Raw genomic sequence first — 22,705 nt, 5'->3', positions numbered from 1 at the left:
TTCCCTAGTGTGGTATTTGTATAAATGAAATCATATAGTATGTGGTCTTTTGTGACTGGCCTCCTTCACTTAGCATATTTTCAGGATCATCCTTGTTGCAGCACGTCAATACTTCATTCCTTTTGATGGCTGAATAATAGTCTATTGTATGTATAAACAATTATTTTGTTTATGCACTTATCAGCTGATGAACACCAGATGGTTTCCATCCTCTGGTAATTATGAATAATGCTTCTTTGTGTGGACATGTGCTTTCATTTCTCTGGTTGATATTTAGGACTAGAATTATAAAGTCACAGGTGTTCATTTTCTGTGAGACTCTAGGCAAATGGCTTTGTTTGTGGCCTCACTTGTTAATGGACATACCACCACCAACTGCCTTGTAGAGCAGGATACGCTGTCATATTTGCTGAGTGTGCTGAAACTGGAAGTAGTTTACCACAAACCTTCTCCTGTTCAGGATGCACTTTCAGATCCATGCACATGTCCAAAAAGTGGGAGAGCAGAGCCTGGTCCAGAAGGATGTATACAGCCACGCCCTGTTTCCTACATATTTCCTGCAGATCTCTGAAGATGTCAATGTCTGTGAAAACATCCATTACTACGGCAATCACCTACGAGATGAGGCAGAAGAACAAGCAGTCAGCTCCCAAGAACGCCACCTTACGCTAACTGAACTGTGAACTGTGAACCCCATCTCAGAGCTGGGAAGGATCCCACCCTACAGTTACCCTCCCCGCTCCTTCATCTGCAGTATGGGTTCCCCTCACCATGGACTCTTTTCCATCTCCAAAGGTACCCAGGCACCCGGACCCTGTAAGTCTTGACTTGGCCCAGCTAACATTCCCCATTGCCTCCTCCACACTAGCAGATTTCTCAAATGTATACATTAAGCCACTTCCTTGCTGTGAGCCTGCTCCATCTACTTCTGTTCCTTTACTAAACCATCTCTAAGGCTCCATGAGGACAAGCAAGCTGTCTCAATTCTGGGCCAACACCCTGTCATCTGAGGCATGTTGCTTTTCCTACTGTTTTTCTGTCTGTAAATCACTTAAGTAAAAATCTTAGATTCTTCCTGAGTCCCCTTCTGGATGTAACAGTCTCCAAGGACACAGCTTTGAACACTGTCTGGTTTTGGATCATGACCCTGGTTTCTTACTGATTTGGAAGGACTCACCCATCTACCACACCAACTCATGGCAGAGAACAGTAAGATGAGGCACACATCTTCGCCTCCCTATGACCACATCTTCCTACCACTCTGCTGCTCTCTCCTCAAGGCGAGCTCCCTCTCTTCCCTAAAAGGTGGTTACTGCAAGTCTTTGGTTCTGTCCACAGTGCCAGTCCACAACAAGAACATGAAACCCTAAGGGTTCTGCCCTTAAGCTCAGTTCAATGCTTTCTTCACCCCAGCAACAAGGCTCTGTGCATGTCTACTAATTGATTTTCCACACCCAGCACAAGACCACAGCCAAGAGCTGCCTCTCAACTGTGTGTCCTTCAGCAAATTCCAGCTGCTCTGAATGTCAGAGCAAATCACGTTTGCAGCAAAACTAAATGACTAAATGACTATGCACAAAGTGGAGGTCCAAAAGACCCCTTAGCGTCTGCTCAGGCATTCACTTCCCCAGTCCAAAACTGTGACTGTCCAGACTGCTCCTTGGAAGGAGACATCAGGCAGCTCCTAGCTTCCTTCACTTCGTTAAAGAAAGGCTGCTGTGACCATAGAGCCTCTAATCACCTCCTTCCAGGGCTTAAAACCAAGGCCCTCAGCTAACTCCTGGCACTGTAGTAGGGGTGTTGAAACATCCTGGCTTGGAAACAAGTACCTACAGACCAAATCAGGAGTTGGGGATGTAAAATAGGAAGCCAGGGTTCAAGAGCTGTTTTGCAATCAGGAGCTGTTGGGGCTTCTCCCTCCTCAGTAGTAAATTCCTGAGTCTCCTGGAATCACATTAACCCTGTTTCTGGATGTTAAGAGTATTTCAAGTCTCATCCCTTTTACTGCCACAGAGGCTCTTAACTGAGATGGATTAGTCTCTGTGATCCCAAGAGGACTGAGGACAATACCTGACTGTCATTGCCCCTCAAGCATTTGTAGGGTTGAAGAAATGCAGAGACAAAGAGCTGCTTTTGCTGTCTTTCTCCAACACTCCGGGGTCTTGTCTATTTGGATGAGGGACCTTGAAGTGCCACCTTCTGGGAAGCCAGTGCCACAAGGGAGCCAGGGAAAACCAGGAAGACCAGGTGAAAGGGACTATCTTTCCCCTGCTCTCTCTGCCTGAATTTGAGGGTTCCCTACTATGAGCTATCTTTGGTAAAGGACATGGCTAAAACCCACCAGACACATGGATTTAAAAAATAAATGAGGGCTGACGGGTGGCTCAAGTGGTACAGCACTTGCCTAGCACGTGCAAGGCCCTAGGTTCAATCCCCAGCACCACAAAAATGAATTAAATAAAAAGTTAGTGTTCTTTCTGAATCAGTGACATCTTCGGAAGTTTATATCCCCCAATGGCTTTTATACATACTATTTTGAGAGTTATATCCATCCAATTAACTCAGGTCACAAAATGTACCAGTTAAAAGGCAGAAAAGCTGGGACACAGACCCAGCTTTGCTGTTTGCTGGCTGTGTGACCCTGGGCAAGTTGCCTCATCTCTCTCAGCCTTAGTTTCCCCTCAGAAGATATGCATAACAGCAGCTATGTTAAAGGGCTGCAGTGAGGATTAGGGCTCGGGACAAGCATGAAATATTTGTCAGTTAGGCAGCTAGTACCTCAGAGTCTACTGTGGGCTGGCCCTACACCAGGCACAGAGATGGCTATACAGTGTTGACAAGACATGGGATGCAGGAAAGCAAAGTGGCATACACTGTAAGAAGCAAGTAAATGAGGAGAGCAACTGAGGAGCAGTAAATCATCCCTTGCAGCACCAGGTGCTATGGGCATTCAAATGTTTACCTGGTAAGAGGCAGGAGGCTTCCTGGGGGAGGTGGCATCTGAGGTGAATCACAAGTAAGATCAAGATTTGGACACAAGGACATGGGAGAGGCAAAGGGCCTCTGGCAGGAAGCCAAGTGATGATGGGGAAGAGGTCAGGAATGATGGGGTTTGTACCAGTTTGGCTGTAACGTACAATATGCATGAAAGGGAGTCATGCGCCCTGACTGGGAAAGAGGGATGAATGAACAAGATGGTAGAAGGCCTTGAATGCCAGCCAAAGATCAATGTCCATCCTCTTTCCTGACGCTGCCTGTGTGAGTAGTGAGTGCAAAGTGGTGAACCCAACAAGACAGAAGAAATTGATGCTGGGAGAGAGGTTGGCATGGGTTAGAGATCTGAACCCACCTCCTCCCACCCAGGGACACATACCTAAGTGCCTGCAACCTGGTAGGGGCAAGGATGGCTGTTAGGCTAACAAACCTGAGCATATTTGAACCAGAGACCGAAAGAGGAGAAGCCAGTGACAGAGGTTCTGATGATGGCTAGGCAAGAAGCAATGAGGGTTGCAGAGGAAAGAAAGGGGAAGCTAAGCACTGGGCACAGGCTGGGAAAGTAAAGCAGAGGGGTTGGAGGAGGGAGAGACTTCAGTCCAAAGAAAAAGAAACAGGCTGGACAGCAAGGCTTTGGACCCATAGGGTAGCAGTAAAACCTTCATAAAGGTTTTTGAATACACAGTTGTAGGAATCATAGCAGAGGTCACAGGAAAAAGCTAAATAGGAAAGCAGACCACTTGCCTAAAGGCATCCTAAAGGATGTTCCACCCTTCTTCAAATGCTCAGTGTGAGCCCAGAGCCCGAAAGCCCAGCACAGCTTCGGTCACTGGGGATGTGCATCAATCCCATTGTGAGAACCCAGTCTAATGAGACAGAAAAGCTAGGGGTGACACACCCTGGGGGCTACAGAACAGGGATCAGAGGAGCCCAGTCCAGCTGGCAGAGTAGAACAGGGTTGCTGGAGGTGGACTGGGAGCAGGGCCCAGAGTGCAAGGTGTCTGCCAACCTGAATTTTAATTCGCCAATTAACAGTTGTACAGTCAACACCTTTGTTATTTGGTGAGTACCTAATTTTGCTCTTTGGTTCATTGTTTAGTTTGAAAGCCCCAACCTTTCCCACAGGCTGGGTTTGAAGGCTGGTCCCTAACCCCCTCAGGATGCCAGAGGTTTTCCTTCCCCCAGTCCCTGGTACCCAACATACCCTCCTTTCCTACTAAAGCAGGACTCTTAGAAGACCTGGCAGGAGGCTGGGTCCTCCTTGTGGTGGCATTCAGCAGGAAGCTCCCCTCCCCATGCTCCTATGTCACCCCTCTGGTTTTCATGCACAGCTGAACAGGCCCTGCAGCTTTGCACCTCTCTGAAGGGACAGTCTCTTTATGGAGCTGGGCAATGGCATGACCTCCATCTCACCAGCCAAGTCCTGCTTTCCTAGTGGGACCACATCCACTAGGTACAGCTGTTTGTGCTGCAGACTGTTGAGCCTTGGCAGCACACCTGGATTAGAAAGGTGGCACAGACACTAGCCATTGTACCTGCACCTTGAGGGGGCTGCCGGCCCACACCTAGCAGGTGCCCACAGCCACACAGAGAACTACCCTCTCTCAGCCTATGCTGCATAGAGACTCTCCCAGGGCTACAAAGCTGTGCATGTAGAGACTTCTGAGCATCTATTCCAGGGTCACACCCATCTGCAAATCAGTCCCAACATGATACCTATGGAGGAAACATCCAGCTGGTCAGAAGCTGGGGTGGCTGGCCTGCTGCATGGACTCTGCACTGTCCCTGTGTTTTCTCCAGCCACATCTGCAGTGGCCATACCTGTGTCAAGTCCCACATCTTCATCCTTGTGACAAACCTTAAGTCCAGCACTCAATCCCTCTAGCAATCCCCTGCTGACTTGTACCAAGGTTCGTGTGTTGAAGAGCAGAGGTCACTGGTATGCTCCATCTTCAGGAAGCACAGAGCTCACTTACATATGCATCACGAACTGGAGTCTTTGCTACTTGTCTTCTTGCACAAAGACTCAAAAGGGAGATCTAGAAATTTCAAATTCCCATCAACCTCCAGGTAATAGGTGAGAAAACGAAAGCTTGGCAAAGCTAGGAAACACGTTCAAAGTGACGTGACACATGTAAGCAAGTACAAGAACTGGAAATGTCTGTGGGACTCCAGAGTCACCTAGAAAAGTGCAGGACTAAATATTATTCCAGACAAGTCTAACATCCAGCCTTCCAATAACTGAGAGCTTAGAATGAATCCTGAGAGGATCAGAGAGGACAATTTATAATCACACAAAGTAATTAACAGGACAAACATCAAGAAAGCTGGAACTCCCTGGCTCGCTGGGCACCCTCTCTGCAGTCTAACTTGGAAGGAGAGACCTGGGGAAGTACAGCTATCTTGTGAGCAGGTTGAGAATCAGACCTGGACCTGCATCCTGGCTCCTCCTTTTCCTAGAACCAGGTATGCCATCGCTTGCTGAGTTACACTGGCTTCTGTAATATGCAGATAACACTACCTATCCTGTACTGCTTGATGATTCAGTCAATGAAGACCCCACTCGCAGTTTCTGGCACATGGAAGGCTCTCAATGTCATCTACTCATATTCTTAGTCCCAATTCTGCTACCATTCCCGGGCAAGTCATCCTACTTGAACCTCAGTGTCCTCAAAACAAGGCCTGCTCTGAAGAGTCCATGATTCATGCACCCTGCATATAGGCTGGCCAGAGCTCTGACAGGCACACGTGCAGCCTCAAGGGGCCACACAGGGCCAGTCGTTCCAGTTCTCATTCCAGCTCTTCTGCATGTAGTAGGAAGTACATGTCCCTCACCCCTTGTGCGCCTCAGTTTCCCTCCCTTCTCACCCAGAGTCATAAAAGAAGGGCAGGTGTGCAATGTGCCTGGACTTCAGCCAAAGGCTTGCACATAGTCAAAGATCTGTCAGCCCAGTCATTGAATTCCCTGTGCTGACCACATGTCATCATCCATCCCCTTCTTGCCATTACTCACCTGGAGAGGCTATTGCTAAAAACAGCAGAAGATACGATTTTTCCCATGTGTTGCACATTTCAGTAGAAGTGGGATAATCTTGTTGGGATGCCCCTTTAAAATCTTTAAATAACTGCCTTAATGTCATCTTCAGGATTTAACAGAAGAGAATGTAAATTTCCACAGCAAAACCTAAACTTGTTGGTGCTCATTATTTTCATAGCCTGTTGTCATGAAGTTAACAATTTTTCTTTTGGCAGTACTGGGGTTTGAACTCAGGGCCTTAAACTTGCTAGGCAGGTGCTCTACTACTAGAGCAATGCCCCCAGCCCTAAAATTAATAATTTAAGTATCAGATTAAAACATGTCAGGGCCTCAGACCGAAAAGAATGGCACAGGGCATTCTGCCTCCAGGCAGGCAGGAGGACCACAAGTGGCTGTATTTCCTCACTACTGACCCTGTGAGAAGGGAAAAATAGTAAGTTTTTTGGTTTGGGGGGAGGTTTTGGCAGGGGAGAAAAGGGACTTGTCATTTTGAGTTTTTATTTTATAATTATGTAAAACATTTGTCTGGTTCTAAAATCCAATCTATAAAACAAGATACATTCAGAGATACCTGGTTTCCACTTTTGTCCCTGTCCTCTTTTTCCTTCCCCTCCCTCTCCATTAAGATAATAACTTCAATTATTAGTTCTTGGTTTATTCTTCCATTTTTTAATATAAAAATATGTATATACATATATGTATATATTTCTGTTCATATCCTCCCATAGATAAACGGTACTATAGGATACATACTATTCTAGACTAGTGCAGTTCAAGAGAAACTTTTGAGATGATAGAGGAACTATAGTTTTGACTTATATGAACTTAAGTTGCTAATGGTTCCTGCACTGGTCCAGGCAGCCCTGGACACTTCAAATCAGAACACAGAGCAGGTTCTCATTCCCTCTCACAGCCCAGGGTCCTCTATTGTGTAGATAACATTAATTTATTCACATGTCTCTACTGATAGCCATGTGAGCTCTTTCTAGGCCTTTGGTATCACCATTAGTCCTGCAATAGCCTATTGTATATGTCTACATCTACTTTTGCCAGAGTATTTTTAGGATAGGCACATAAAAGTAAGGCTGGTAGAGTGGCTCAAGCGGTAAGAGCACCTGCCTAGCATGCATGAGGCCCTGAGTTCAAACCACAATACCGCCCGTCCACCCAAAAAGTAGAATTATTAGGTTAGTGGATAAATACAACTGAAATTTTGCTAGCCATTCCCAAATTTTCTTCCAGAGGTTATATCATTTACATCAAGATTTTTTGTTTATTTGTTTGTTTCCTTGTTTGTTTGGTCTCACTTTGTAACCCAGGCTGGGCCTGAAATCTCAATCCTCCTATCTCAGCCTCTTGAGTGCTGGGGTTACAAGCCTGTGCCACCACACATGGCATGTCAAGATTTTTTTAAAGCCAGTATATCTACTACATGTTGTTTTATCTGAGAGAACTGATACTATATCCATAAAGGAGTCAGAGAATAATCCCACAGCTTCCTCACTGAGAGATGCCTAAGGAAAAGCATAAAGAAATGAATGGCGGATTGAAAGTAGAATGGTGGTTGTCAGGGGCAATGGGAGTTACAACTTCAAGGTCACAGAGTTTGTGTTTGGGGTGATGAAAAGGTGCTGGAAATATTGAGTGGCAATGGATGTGTGACACTGGGAATGTACTTAATGCTATTGAATTGTACATTTAAAATGATTAGGTTAAATTTAGCTATGCATATTTTATCACAGTTTTTCAAAAGGAAAGAAATGACTAAACACTGACTAAAGATTCTAAAATCTTTAACCTAACACATAAAATCAGAAGGAAGGGGCGAACAGTAGACAGCACAGTGGAGTCAGATAGTAATATCCTATGATGCATCATTAGCAGAACTTCAGGTCAAAGGCTCTCACCAGGGGCTGAGCTTGCCCCCCACCCTGGGGGAGGCATTTGGCAACTTTTTTTTAAAACTGTGGTAAAATATATCACACAAAGTTGCCATCTTAATTAAGTGTACAAGTCCGTGGCATTCAGTACATTCAAAATGTGACACAACCATTGCCACTGTTTCCAAATCTTTTCATCACCCAGCACAGAAACCCAGTGTTAAGCAATAGCTCCCTATTGCCTCCTCTGGAGACAGTTCTCAATATCACTTGGACACTGGTATCTAGTGAATAGGGGCTCGGCATCCTACAGTGCAAAGTGTGGTTCCCCCAGGACAAGGAATTATCCAGCCTCAAATGCCAACAGTGGTGAGGTTGAGAAACCTTCTCTGGCTTGAAATGGGCATGGGGAACAAGAGCTGATACACAGCACAGGTGCTAGCATAACTCAGGGGAGAGTTGAGCAAGATCAGGAAGCCTGCATTCAGAACATCCTTACACACACCAGGGGCCTCCAAAAGATTCCTCAGCTGCTATTCCTTCTGGCAGGACTCTTCAACTACACAAAGATTGCCACCACTAACACCCAGGTCATCAGTGTGCCCGAGGGTGAGGTCAAAGCAAAGGTGACATCTTTGGGGAAAAAAGTACATAAGGAAAGGCAGCTGGTAAGAATGACAGCTATGAGACATGCAAAGACTCCTGGTAGATGAGCTTAACCTGTGAAGTCCCACTCAGAAACCAGGAATGGCTGAGCACCACGGTGCACGACTATAACCCCGCACTCAGGAACCTCAAGCAGGAGGATTACAAGTTCAAGGCCAGTCTGGGCAACACAGCAAGACCCTGTCTCAAAAAATGAAGCCAGGAATAGCTGACAACCACATTAGAAGAACATCACCAAGTAAGGCCAGGCAGCACTTCCAGGCAGAGGGGACCACAGCCCAGTCAAGCACTGATTGAGATGGTAACAGACCAAAGAGCTGAGTGACACATCCACAGCTCTAGCAGGACAAGGATAGATGCTAGAGCAAGTGAGGAAGGAAAGAAATCTCCTAAAAACCCTAGGACACCAATACACAGGCTCTGGACAAGTCCAGCTTTGGTGAAGAGTAGCTGAGCGCCAGCTAAGTGGTCAATTCAAGCATGCTTTACCTAGTATGCCTGGCTCAAGGTGGCAGAACTTCCACACCGTGAAGGGCACTCAGAAATGGAGCTGATGGAGGGGCTGGCAGATCACAAACCCATTATACTTACCAAGGAATAAAGACTATTGGGGTAAAAAGGCAGGCAGAGTCACCGAACTACTTATGTTGTAGTTTTCTTTCCTATCTTTCCCTGTTGCTTCCCCCAAACCCTTCCCAGCCCCCAAGAGCATGAGGCTAGATAAACAAAGGTGCATGATGGGCCTCCATCTCTTCTGTGTCAGAACAGAAGCTCTGGGTAATTCTGTGCTGTCAGAGGTGATGGATAAAACCTATCCAGAACCACCCATTCAGGCTACAATGTCAGGATTAGGCCCTGTCATTTAACAAGAGACTTTGGCTTTCTGAATCTGTTGCCTGATTATGGAGCCTCATATTCAGGTTGCTTCCAGAGCCACACCTAAAGAGGCAGGCAGGAACCTAGACAACCTCAGGAGGGCGAAGAAAACTGCACAAGACAAACACCTAGGTCTGACCCTGCTCCAGTGCAGCCTGGTCCCAATCTTGGTGGTCATTACATGGGACCTTTCACGTGGAATTCAAAGTTCCCTCAATCACCTACCAAAGATTCCCATATTCCCCCATTTTGGGTACCAGAAACTCTTCTGGCTCTACCTTCTCCAAGGAGGCACACTGCGTTAATAAAACCTAAACCCCAGGGACCTATACTGTCCTGGGTCACGAACACCTTTCCCACTTGATGGGTTGAAGGAGTTCTCTTTATGGCTACCTTCTCTTAAAACTGACCAGTCCAGTCTTCTCCTAAAAAGGAGAAGATACGCAATATAGAGTATAAAAGTCTAAATCTTGGCCAGGTACAGTGGCTCATACCTGTAATTCCAGCTTCTTGGGAAGCAGCTGGGGCAAAAAAGTCAGCAAGACCCCATCTTAAGTCAATAAGCTTGGCACGGTTGTACGCCATAACTTGGTACCTGTCATTAAGTACATAGGAAGGATCACAGTCCGAAGCTGGCTTTGGGCAAAAAGCAAGACCTTATCTGAAAAATAACCTAAAGCAAAAAGGGCTGGAGGCATGGCTTAAGTGCTATAGCACCTGACTAGCAAGCTGGAGGCCCTGAGTTCAAACCCTAATAATGCCAAAAAAATTTTTTAAAAATCCACTCCTGGGGATACACCCAAAGGAATGCAACACAAGTTTCTCCAAAGGCATCTGCACACCCATGTTTATTGCAGCGCTATTCACAATAGCCAAGTTATGGAAACAACCAAGATGCTCCACTACTGACGAATGGATCAAGAAAATGTGGTATCTCTACACAATGGAATTTTACTCAGCCATGAAGAAGAGTGAAATCTTATCATATGCAAGTAAATTGATGGAGCTGGAGAACATCATTCTGAGCAAGGTTAGCCAGGCTCAGAAGACCAAAAATCATATGTTCTCCCTCATATGCGGACTTTAGATCTAGGGCAAATGCAGCAATGTTGTTGGACTTGGGTCACATGACAAGGGGAGAACACATACGGGAGATATAGGAATAGGTAGAAAACCCAAAACATGAAAGCGTCTGATGTCCCCACTCCAGAGGAACTAATACAGAAACCTTAAAGCAACAGTGGTCAACATGAGAAGGGGATCAGGCACCAGTGTAAAGATCAGTTAGAGATGAATCAACTTGGGTTGTAACACATTTGTACATGAAAGCAATGCTAGGAATCTCTCTATATAGCTGTCCTTAACTCAACTAGCAAAAATGCTCTTTCTTATTATGCTTATGTCTTCTCTTCAACAAAATTAGAGCTAAGAGTAGAACAGGTTCTGCCTGGAATGGGGTGTGGGGGGAGAAATGACCCAAACAATGTACGCACATGTGAATAAATGAACAATCTTTTAAAAATTTAAATTGATTCACAAGATAACAGACAAAGAATAGATAAATTGAGATGATTCAATAAAAACTCTTAGCTTGCTACCCTTAAAAAAAAAATCCAACTCTTTAAGAAGCCATTTAAAAAACCTTCAGCCTATTGAAAACATGGAAGGCTATGTGGAGTAGCAATTAGAGTGTGGGCCCTGGAGCCAGGCAGACTTGGACTTAAGCCCAAGTCTGTCTCATGTGGTTTGATCCTGGGCAAGTTACTTAACTTCTCTGTGCTTAGTCTCTTCTCACTTGTGGCCTCCTCTGAGCATTGGGAGGGTTATGTGAGATAATCCAGGTAAAGGGTCCATTCAGAGTGCTCAATCATATTATCAAGTAGGTTTGCCATCAGAATACAGATGTAGCATCTGAAAACACCAGAGGCATGCATGTTCCTGGTCCTCACTGTCACAGGTAATGGATTTCAAAGGATGGGGCCAGTGTGACACAGCCACTCCTAGGTGTACAATGCATGGTTTTACAGGTGGCATTACTTGAGAGTCACTAGCAAAGCCATCTATCCCCTCTCTCCACCCATAGGCCTGTCTACCTGAGGATGAGCTCTTGAAGACAGGGCCAGCTAAAATGGGCAGAGTCTGCCTCAGGCTGAGTCCTGGCTCCATCATTCCCTAGCTTCACGGCCTCATGATAACTAGCTTCTCCATGCCTCAATTCCATCATCTGTAAAATGGACATAATAATTGCACCTATTGTAAGATTATCTGGAATAGGGTCTGGCAAAAAGGAAGCATTTTCATTTGTTTTTTAACAAAAGAGATGGCTTCTGGGACTTCAAATTCAAAACAGGTCCAGCTCACATCTGCATCCCTCTCTGCCTATTCTCCTTCCCATATTCCAGCTTGTATAGTATTGCTGCTTACCCAAGCTACCTCAGGACCTAGAGCAGGCAGGAGCTCTACCCTATGCCACACCCTCACAGTCCCACTTCTCTCAAACCCATCCTCCATCATCCTCCTGCCAGAATCACTGCTCAGGACACCATTCTGGTCACACTCCCCTCCCTCTAAACTGCCAATGGCTCCCCACTGCTCCTTCCGAAACCTTTCTTTCTTTTTCTTTTTCTTTCTTTGAGATTTAGGATCTCACTGTGTAGCACAGGCTGATCTCAAATTTCATAAACCTCCTCTGCCTCCCAAAGTGATAGGATTACAGGCATATACCACCACACCAAGCTCCATTACTCTTTAAGTAGTGTGCAAAGCCCTCTGTCCTGCTCCCTTTTGACTTCCCCTCCTACCACTCACCTTCATGTACTTTGTGCTCCAGTTGTGGGGAATTTGGCTACCTCTAAGTGTACCTTTAGGTTAGTCCCATCCTCTTTACCAGGCAAGCCTCACCCACCCTCCTGGACCCAGCTGAGGTCGCCACCACTCCTGAGACTTTCTTTCAGTCCCTTCCTCACTGCTTATACAACTTCTTCACCCTTCCCACCAGCAATGACCACCCTTCAGTGCAGGCAAAGACCACACCTTCCCCTGTGTCCCCAACATGGCAGTGTGATACACAGTAGGCACTGAAGAAGCAAGCAATTCGGCAAATGGCAGATACACTGAAGATACTCATTGAATTTATCTCCTTTCTCAGGGAAAACTGCCCAAATATAAAATCTGAGAAAGTGTGTCAAGACCAGGGCACAGGACAAGGCAGAAGGCTCTATCCAGAAATGTGTTACAAGTACCCACAGGATGGGGGAAGCTAAGTTTCAGCCTCACTCTCTTCTAAGGCCAGCTCATAAGTTCAGTTTTTCTCCTGGCCTCTAGCTCCAGTGCCCCTTCACTACCAGTAAAACTTGGGGCTGGGCAAAAAGCTAGAGCAGTCCATCCATATCTCTCTGTCTTTCCTGGAGACCTACTTTTTCCAAGTGTTCAAGTTCCCCTCCTGGAGGTGAGCTTTGGGAATGCACACCTTCCCCACAATTCTGCCTCTTCCATCTTTGTAACCTTTCTACTGAGCCCACAAGTAAATGTCTATACCATCAAAAGAACCCTCAGCCTACCCAAAGCACCATGAGGTGATTCACCCACTCCCCCAGGGGCAAGGCACCAGGTCACAGTCTGTTCTATCACCATAGCCCTGCCAGTCAGGAAAGAAAAACCAACATCAGGTACACAGGCTTGCTCATCTGGGGATTTGGCTGTTTCAGCTGCACTGGATGCACAGATGGTCACCCAGTCACAAGGTGGTACCAGGTCTACCAAGTCTCACTATGACCTGGGACTTTACCTGCCTTGTCCTGGGCACAGCCAGAAGCCCAGGAAGCTGAGCACTGATGGTCAGCAATGAAGTAGGCCATGGCTTGGACTAAGGTGTCTGTTGCCACACACACTCCACACTCCTCTGCTGCATTCTTCCTCCCTGAACCCTCAGCACCCTGCTTTCCATTTCATCCTGACAGGCCACGCACTGAGTCAGATTCTAGGACCAAAACCCACTGCGCCTAGAGACTGATCTAATGCGGAGCTATCTGCGTTTTAGGAGGGCAACACTACCTGGAACAATCCCTGCTCGTGGAAAAGCAAAACCTGGCCCCTCTCATTCACAGAAGGGCAGCTTTTCCTTCGATCTCTGGTAGGAGGCAGAAGGGGCAGGCCTCTCGCTTTGCCACTCCTGTGTTTAACCGCTGTCTAAACATGAGATTCGTGGAAGTAATTATCAATAATTGATTCCCAATGCCCCACAACTGTCTCTGGGGCCCATCTTTCAAAAACTTTTTCTTAGGCAAGGCGACTATTTAATAATGCGCGTCTTAAGACGCTCCAGAAAATGGGATCTAGTGCTGGCTGACGGCCAGGAAAATTTGTCATCCAGTTTGGTTTTAACTGTTACGTTGGAAAGGAACGCATTTCTGCTGTTTCCTCCAGGAATATGAGCACTAAGTTAGAACAACGGTTCAATTCGCAGCCTTGGGGACCGAAACTCCTCCCATTTCCCCCGGCCACCAAGAACGGCCTGGATCCCAGGGTGACCCGCAGAGTGGGGCGAGCCGAGGAGCCCGGGATCACCTGGTGGGGTGCTGCCCCGGCGCCCGCGCTCCCCGCAGCCCTCCAATTTCCATTTCTGGAATGCATCTCCCGTCCGACCCGGGGCCTTGGCGGACCCCGGGGGCCGCTCACCTCGCGTGCGGAGCGGAGCTGCTGGCGCAGGGCGTCCTTGCAGCCGTAGGGGCCGCCGGCGCCCGCGCTGCGAGGCTGGAAGTGCGCCTCGACGCGCGTGGCACCGCGGTAGGCGCCCTGGTAGAAGGCCGGCCAGCCGAGCTCCAGCAGCGGTGGCTCCAGGTCCGACTGCTCGGGGAAGTAGGTGCCCGACGAGCAGTCGTGCGACGAGCCGAACGAGTCCTCGGCCGCCGCCGCCGCCGCGCCCTCCTCGCCTGGGCGTTCGGCCGAGCACAGCACGTCGTGCACCTCGTCTGGGTTCAGGAAGCGGCCCAGGCGCTCGCGCCGCAGGAAGGCCGCGAAGGCATCGGGGCCGCGCGCCACTAGCTCTTCCAGCGCCAGGCGCCGCGCCTCGCTGAACAGTTCGGTTGGGTTGGGCGGCCCGCACGGTGACAAGCAGGCGACGGGCAGCTCGTCCAGGACCTCGGTCTGCAAAGCCATGGCGGCGCTCGGACCCGATTACGCTTGGGTCCGGGAGGACCTTATGGGCCGCTTTATATGCACCTTTGAATCAAACAGACCCGCGCCATTGGCTCGCAGCCCCGCCCCGACTCTCCCATTCGCTGCCTACCTCCTGACGTCAGGGAGGGGTGGGGCGCACACCGCCAAGGCCCTACCCCTTGATTGCTATTGGCTGCTCCACGCCCCGTCGGTATTAACCCTGGGTACCCGGCTCTCCCTGCCGGATTGCTGAGAGGAATTTAAATTTGGCTGCTCTATGCTCGTCCTGCTTTAGTGGTTCCTGGCCTTCTCCTGGAAACCGAGTCCTGCGCGGTCAGCTGCAGGAGCAGCCCGGGGAGGCGAAGCGGGCAACGAAGCTCCCAGCAGAGTCCCTAGAGCCGATCCCCGCCATTCTACCGCGCCCCCCCTGCCGGTAGTCTCACAGCACGGCCCTATGAGGCCTGGGACTGTCAAACCTGGGAAATGAGGGAGAAAGGAGAGACTGGAGCTTGCTCCTGGGCATTCTGACCGCACTGTTCTCAGAGCTTGGGTGTAGCCAACCATGTTGCCTTTATCCCCTGTATCTAAAATTCATTCATTCAAAAATACTAGTCCAAACCCGGGTGTGATGGTGCACACCTGTAATCCCAGCACTTGGGAGGCTGATATAAATATATATGCATATACTGGTCTGTCATGATAGCCACTCCTATTCCTCTCCCCTCACTTCGTCGTTGTTGCCTAGCAAAGCCCCAAACCTATTTTAAACCCACTTTCCACATGCACCTGGGCAGTTTTACAGGACTGGAGGGAAAAAAATGCAATCATGTTTGTTGATTGGTTGCACTTCAAATTCCTGATCTCAAGTGTGTCCCCAAGATTGCCTGCTAGCCTACATTTCCCTCATTCACTCTAACTTTTCCTCTCTCCTTACTCTCAGGGAGCTCTCTTCCTATCTCACTGAGAAAACAGAGGCAGCAGAAAGGACATCCACAGGTGTCCGCCACACCCATCTCCCGTCTGCATCTCTGCCCACATAGAAGACCTTCTGTTTCCATGAGTGAATTGTTCCTGAGCCTGCCCCACACTGGTTTCCACTGCGTCTTCCAGCAATTCTCTACTCTCTCCTGCTTCCTCATTTTCCCTTCCTTATTGATTCATTCCAAACAGCATAAAAGCATGCTGAAATATTGTTCATCTTAAAACAATCCTTTCTGGTCCTCCTCATTTTTCTGTTCACTTTTGCAGCCTAAAACCTCAAACCAGTGACCTTGCTATTTTCCTCTCATTCTTCCTGAAACTCCAATAAGGTGAATAGCCCCACTGCCCTACCAACACCTCTTGCCCAGCAGTGTCCAGGCTGCATTTACTTTGTGTAGAAAAGAGAGCATATATACAACTGTAAAGTGCTTCGTAAATGTGAGAAGTTACCATTTTTTTGTTCTTCCAGTGCTGGGATTGAATCCAGGGTTTTGCTAGGCAAGTGCTCTACCACTTGATCCACACTCCTAGCTCTTTTGTTCAAATTTTGGGTTTGAGATACAGTCTCCCTAAACTTTGCTGGAGCTAGCCTTGAACTTGTGATCCTCCTGCCTCCACCTCCTGAATAGCTGGGATTACAGACCTGCATCACTATGCCCAGCACCAGCTACCATTCTTAATTAGCAGCCCTTAAGCTTTTAAACTGAACCAATACCATTGCTGCTAATTCACCTCTCCCTCTCTTCCCATCCTCCCCCAGCCCCAGCCTGTCTGTGAAGTTACTTAAGCCTAAGTGTTGGGCCTTCTTTGTGTCCCTGTTCTGGCATCCAGGACCAAGAAGTCTTAAACAGAGCAACCTTTCTGTCCTCTTTCAAGACATCAACTAATTTTTGCACGTGACAAGGACAAAGGCCATGGTCTGGGGCTGTGCAACCATATAGCTTCTCTATACCTGCATTATGTGAGGTGAAAAAGAATGAGAATAACCAGGGCTTTACCTGCTATATTGTTGTAAAAAAGTGAAGTACTACAAAGTATTTTACTTCTTCCCTATAAGCTAAAAGAGAAAGACAGGAGGGGGCAGGGAGAAAGGACAGAACAAGTCCACACGCTCCAAGAATGGAAAAGGGGAGGGGCCACCCTTGTTGCATATAAATACATCACCAGGCAATTTTGAAAATGTTGGGGATAAATTTATGCTATTATAGGGCCTCGTGTAAGTTCAAAAGGAGTTTTTGACAGACTATAGTTCATTCTCAACCACATGTGTTTTCTTTTTTAATATATGTTTTGGGGTACTGAGGTCTGAACTCAGGATCTTGTGCTAGCTAGGCAGGTGCTCTACCACTTGAGCCATGTCCCCAGCCCTTTTTGCTTTGGTTATTTTTGAGATAGGGTCATGCTTTATGCCAGGGCCAGCCTGGGCCTCGATCTTCCTATATATGTTTCCCCAGTAGCTGGATGACAGAAGCGTGCCACCATGCCCAGCTTTTATTGTCTGAGATGGAGTCTTGCTAGTTTCTCACTGGGGCTGACCTTGAACTGTGATCCTCCTGACCTCCACCTCCTGAGTAGCTAGGATTACAGGCATGAGCCACCATACCCAGCTCCACCTACCTTTTCTTGAATTCATCAGTTTTCACCACCTCCTTATCCAGAAACACACCTGCTCCATCTGGGACCCTCCCCCAGAAACTTTTTGCTTCAGGGACCTCCTCAGAGGGCCCTCTGTAGTAGTTTTGGGAAGTGTCACCCACCCTCTATCCATAGCCCCACCTCTGCAAATTCAAGTCAACTCAGATCCAGTGAGTTCACAACAACCACAGTCACATTAGCAGGTGTTATTAAAAGGAATTTAATAATCTTAATTAAAAATTCTTAACAGCAAATTCCATCACAGGCCTTGGCAGCTGGAAGCAACTCCAGGGGTGTTGTCCCTTTGGGATGTGCTTAGACCCGTCTTGGACACATGGCCTGCCACTCCCGCATGGCAAGGGGAGACCTGGAAGTTACTTCAATACAATATCAAAGATCCATGAGGATTATTTTTTAAAAAAGTTTTAAATATATTAGAATCTCTTGATTGCCATTTTGTACACAAAGCTGCTGATACAGTATACAGAGTTTTAACCTTTTTTTTCACATAAAATACATTTTTCTTAAGTGTTCTCTGTACGTCAGTGGCTTCTGGTCTGGAATTATTGCAGAGGGCTGGGGGTCTGTAGACTTTTCCTGGGTGTGCAAGGCCAGGCCCTACACTGTGGCACCTGCAGAGCCCATGGGAAGCAGGCCCTCTGGCCAACAAGAGGTTGTCATGGAGGAGAGGGCTAGGGCTCCAGGCAAAGAGGGTCATTTCTGCGAAGTTGGCCAATGACCATGTGTGATCCTTTGCTTTTTTGTGTCCTGGAGGAGGAGCGGCTATCCCCAGACTGCAAATAGCAGGAATTACATATGTTCCTTCTGGGTATGTTATAAGGAGCGCCCTTCTAGAAAGTACCCTAGTAGCCTGTTTTGGAAAGTAGGTGCAAGAGAACATTCGGGATCAAGAGAGCAAGAACCAAGAGTGTTGTGTTATCACAAAGCTAGCAAACTACTGGTGGACAGGATACCCGCCACACTCTTGCCAACTTTCCTAACCTCTTGAAATGGATCGAACATTACAAAGCAGTTTTACTAATGCTGCATATTTGGTGGAGAATTATATTCTAAATCTTCAGTAGACCTGGGCTGAGGGTTCATTCAGATTCCCTGAGCTACTGGCCAGAAACACAATCTGCTGATAGCCACCAATCTGCAGTTGTTTGTGGGCACAATGTGGGAGCAAAGGCCAGAGCTCACAGTGAGCCACGGGGCACCTGCTTTGAAAGTGGCCTCCTTCAGTCTGCCAGGACTGGCCACCACACCTGGGCCTCAGTGGGAGCTGAGCACCTGGTTGACCTCTCCAGGCTTCTCCCAGCAACGTGATCCACACCTGCCAGGGAAAGGCTTCGACACTGAAAGGAACGGTTGTTCTCCCTCTCAGTATCCACTGGTGAGGGCTATGTGATAAATGCCCAAAAGTGAGCAAGAAATAATGACTTTAAGGACCAAAGATGCATTTGGCAACAAGTTTCAGACTCCTTATTCTTCTAGACACTGACCTCAGACTGCTATTATATTGTCCCCAAGGGATACTGGCCTAAAGGCAGTGACCCATGAAGTTTTCAGATGGACCTAGGATTGTGTCTGCCTGTGATCCAAGATCTAGCATCTACATTTAGTGGCAGATATTACCGGGGTGGCCATGAAGCTGTTTCTCAGCTAAAGGGATTCACGCTCTACTCCAGGAGCACTGGGCTGGGATGCAGTCCCTCCTGCTCAGGGGGTTGAATGGAGCTGTGGAGTCCCATGGTCCCCTAAGCTGAAGGCCAGACAGAGCAGTTCTCACTCTGTCTTGTTACTCCTTTATCCACAGAGCCTAACATAGTGCCTGCTCTGTTACAGCTGCTCAGTAAGTTACATGAGTGAGCAAAAGGGTGAACCTGGCCTGTTCATTGAAGGTTCTACCTCAACTTTTCCACGACCCTGGCCCATTTATTGGAGGTTGTACCTCAACTTGTCCCTCACCACTTGGAAACCTGCAGGGAAAGCTTCTTGGAGACTTGCAGCCCTAACAGGGAATGTTTATTCCTGGAGGAACAAATGAGGAGTCCTCTGTTTGAGGCCAGCTCCTATATGAGAGGCCAGTGGGAATCCCCAGGAGGCAGGAAGAAGGCGGAGGGAGCGAATGGCTGGAGGGTTCAGATTGAGCAATAAATGCCTTCTGTCTCTGCCCCTGAACAAACAGGTCAGAAACCTTGTGCAGCTGTCTCCTGAGGAGTGTGAGGCTGCCTGTAGCAACACCCCCCTCCCCCAACCTTGTGGCTTAAGTCAGGTCCAGAATGATTTCAGTGTCTGTCAGAGCTAAATGCTATTTTGAAGCCAAAACTATGTGTTTCAGAGCATCCACTGCTTCAACCATAGGCTGAGATAAGGGAGAGCACAGATGTGAGAGGTGTGATATATACCTGTCTTCCTGAGCCACTCCTCTACCCTAGACTCCATCTGTCCTGGAGTTGGGTGGGAGTGGCCTGGTACCCAGTGCACTCTCTGGCCCACTACCCTGCTCCTGGTAAAGCATCAGTCAGGCCCCAAGAGGTCTCTGAACTACGAGCCATGGGGGCCAGAGTAGGGGACTGAGACTGACAAATAGCAGACCCTTTAACAGGGTTGTGGCACAAGGAAGACTCCTCCAGCCCCAGCACCCCAGCTCAGGTGCCCTTGAGGGAGAATTTCTCACAGGCTCAGAAAGAAGTGGATTAAAGATCTGTTCCCCACTTCAGAATCTGGACCTAGGGGGCTCCTTCAGAGCTCTACGGAGGTAGTTTTTGGATGAATAAAAGATGTACAGAGCAGAGGACAACCCTGGGGCTTATTAGTTACACCAAAGGATTTTGGCTGAGCCTGTGATCACCGATCACTGTTGGGCAACAATATCAAAGGGGTCATGAGAGAATGTAACAGTGAGGTGGCAGGGCCCTTCCTCCTCCTCCATCAGAAAAACGGGCTACAAAATTATAGGGCCAGGTGACACCCAACTCCAGTCTACGTGGGATGGTGGTCCTGGGAACCTGGGATTTGTAGCCTTGTGGCATCACCACTCCAACTGCAGCAGGCTGGGAACCCCAGGCCATGTGGAAACTCACAGTGGCCACCTGGCAATCTTTTCACAGAGCATCCCAGAAAAGGCTGGGAGTCCTAAGCATTCACTGTGCACACATGACTGACATGTACGGTGGGAGGGTGGGGCACAGGTGGCCTCACTGTGATGGTTCACTGTGATGGCTCAGTCTGGGCAGGACTGGCTAACCTGGGCTGGACTGAAAAAGCCTGACTATTACAAAGATGGCCAGGGTGCTAGGCTCGATCACTGATAACCACAGATGCTCTTGGAAGTGAACTTACCCTTCCCTGGAAAAGGCCTCCCCCAGATGCTCCTCACTGAGCTTCATTTCTCCAGTATTAGCCAGTAAAACCTGATTGTGACTCCATCTTGGAAGAAGCAGACTTTCACTGACTTCCCACCTGGAGCTTTACAACCTAAAAGAATGCTTTTATCAAATGCCTCCTGGATACTTTCCATCCAAGAGCAAAACATGATTTGGTTTCTTCCAGAGTAGAATGACCTGGGCTCCTGGGCTGTCAACAGGGTTCCTGCCTCCTCCTGACAAGGCTGTGACAGCAGGCCTGTGCCCGTCAAACCCAACCCATGTGGACTTCTGGTTCCCTGGAACATGAAGAGGACTTCTTGTCCCTGCCAGGTGTGGATGGTGGCCCCACCAGCACCAGCTCCTGGTGTGACTCTGAGCAGGACTGTGGGGCTCAGCTGGGTAGGCCTCTCCCCTGTTTAAGACACATTGGCAATGGAGCAAGTCTTTGCCTCATCCTTCTGGGAAGGCCCACAGTCTTGGCCCCATCTGCTTCTAAGAGCCCAGGTGTGTTATTCTTGTACATATGGGCTGACCATTTGTGTGTGTGTGTGTGTGTGTGTGTGTGTTTATGGAAGTCCTGGTCCCCAGAAGCCTTCACTAAGAACCCCAAACCCACCCTCTCCAAACTGGACAGCAGAGTAACTCAGAAGCCACTATGTTTCAGATGGCAGACAATGCAGCAGGAAGCAGAAGGGAGGGGAGTAGAGATGCTGTGGGCAGCTGGGTGAGGGGTGGGGTCAGCATTCCTCTGGAAAGCAGAGCCCACCTCTCTCCGGCAACCCTCTGATACCTCCCCAGCCAAGGCTGTTGGGCTGGCCTGGATTCCAGGGACCCCTCCCCGAGACTAGGAGATGCGGCAGCAACCATGGACCTTCTCCTCCATCTCCTCCATGGGGGCCTTCAACTTTAAGAGCGGGGGATCTCCGCTGGTGACAGTGTAAAACACCGAGGTCCCGTTGCTGCTGTAGGGCGAAGTTCTGCCTCCGATCAAAGGGGCCTTGCCTTCACTGCTGCTCTCCCCCGTCCTGGCCATGCTGCTGCCCAGGTGGGTACTCAGGAAGGGGTGGCTGAGCAGTTTGGCTGCAGCCCGCTGGCGCTTCAGCTCCAGGAGCGTCTGGGGGCTCTGCTCTTTGTAGCCACTCCAGGGTGGGGTAGCATCAGCCACACCAGGGTTGCTGTAGGCCATACTGTAGTCAGGCACCTCACGCACCTTCCAGACATCCCCGTTGGACAGTGCATACTGGTAGGCACTGACTGGAGCCCGGAGGCCATTTTCAACAGGCCCATCCAGGTCACCCCGTGAGATCTTGGTAGAAAATTCTGAGAGCAGCACGGGCTTCTCCAGCCTGGGGTTCTGAAGGGAGAAGGGCAACATCACCATCAGAATACAGGATGTATACCTATCCCTACCACTGAGGATAGAGCCTGGACCACTGTCCCCTGAATCCATTTTCCCTACCAGTGGAGTAGGGCTCTGTGTTCCTTTGGGGCATCTCCAATCTACGTGTTCTGGCACAGTTGACAAGTTGGCCATCCTTGCTCCAGGGATAGACCATGATCCCAGGCCCAGCTAATGAGCATATTTTATTACAGGGATTGGTCCAGGAATGAGTTCTCAATTGATATGGGTCCAGTAAGTCTCAACCCCTGAACTTTCGCTACAACAGCTGGGAAGGAGGGGCTTCTGTAGGAACTGTGGGTGTTAAGAAGGAAGAAGAAAGCCAGGGCTGGGGAGACACCATGGCAGAGGTGCTTTCTCTGCTTGCCAGAGAAGCCAACAGCAATGAAGACTAGAGTCAGAGAGAGGCTGTGACCTCATGCTGTGTTTTCATCCCCTGGATCTTGCTAGGGCCCAGGCTTTTTCAGTTATATTAGCCAATAAAATCAGGGCTTTTTGGGGGGATTGGCGAAGTCAATTTTGGTTATTTTTTTTTCAGTCACTTGTATTCCTTCCTTTCTTTCCAACACATTTCCACTTCACGTGACAGAGATCCTCACAAAAGTGATGTACATCCAATAATCCTTGGATAAAAAGAGTTTGGAAGTAATTGCTGCCTAGAAATTATAAACCAAAGGTAGACACATTCGACAGAAACAAAGATGTA

The 22,705-nt window shown here is 48.4% G+C and overlaps 2 protein-coding genes across 4 annotated transcripts in view; both read right to left on the bottom strand.

Annotated features, from left to right (window-relative positions):
- The window catches only part of Fam83d (family with sequence similarity 83 member D), a 30,111-nt gene extending 12,803 nt beyond the window's left edge, over positions 1 to 17,308 (bottom strand). The window contains exons 1-2 of one of the 2 annotated variants that reach the window (XM_020156342.2): positions 14,131 to 17,308; positions 447 to 614 (exon numbers count right to left, since the gene is read on the bottom strand). In XM_020156342.2, coding sequence (XP_020011931.2) covers positions 447 to 614; positions 14,131 to 14,610 — 648 coding nt within the window. In that variant the 5' untranslated portion in view covers positions 14,611 to 17,308. Of the gene's footprint in view, positions 1 to 442; positions 615 to 14,130 lie in introns of both variants that reach the window. The other variant, XM_074074753.1, reaches the window with a different exon arrangement.
- Positions 17,309 to 17,430: 122 nt separating this feature from the next.
- The window catches only part of Ppp1r16b (protein phosphatase 1 regulatory subunit 16B), a 94,365-nt gene continuing 89,090 nt past the window's right edge, over positions 17,431 to 22,705 (bottom strand). For both annotated transcript variants that reach the window (XM_074074755.1, XM_074074754.1), the window contains exon 11: positions 17,431 to 21,954. In XM_074074755.1, the coding sequence (XP_073930856.1) occupies positions 21,445 to 21,954 (510 nt within the window). In that variant the 3' untranslated portion in view covers positions 17,431 to 21,444. The remainder of the gene's footprint in view (positions 21,955 to 22,705) is intronic.

This window comes from Castor canadensis, chromosome 5 (genome assembly GCF_047511655.1).
Source record: "Castor canadensis chromosome 5, mCasCan1.hap1v2, whole genome shotgun sequence".
Taxonomy (NCBI): Eukaryota; Metazoa; Chordata; class Mammalia; order Rodentia; family Castoridae; genus Castor; species Castor canadensis.
Note: the sequence above shows the minus strand (reverse complement) of the source record. Positions and strands in the feature narration are given on the sequence as shown.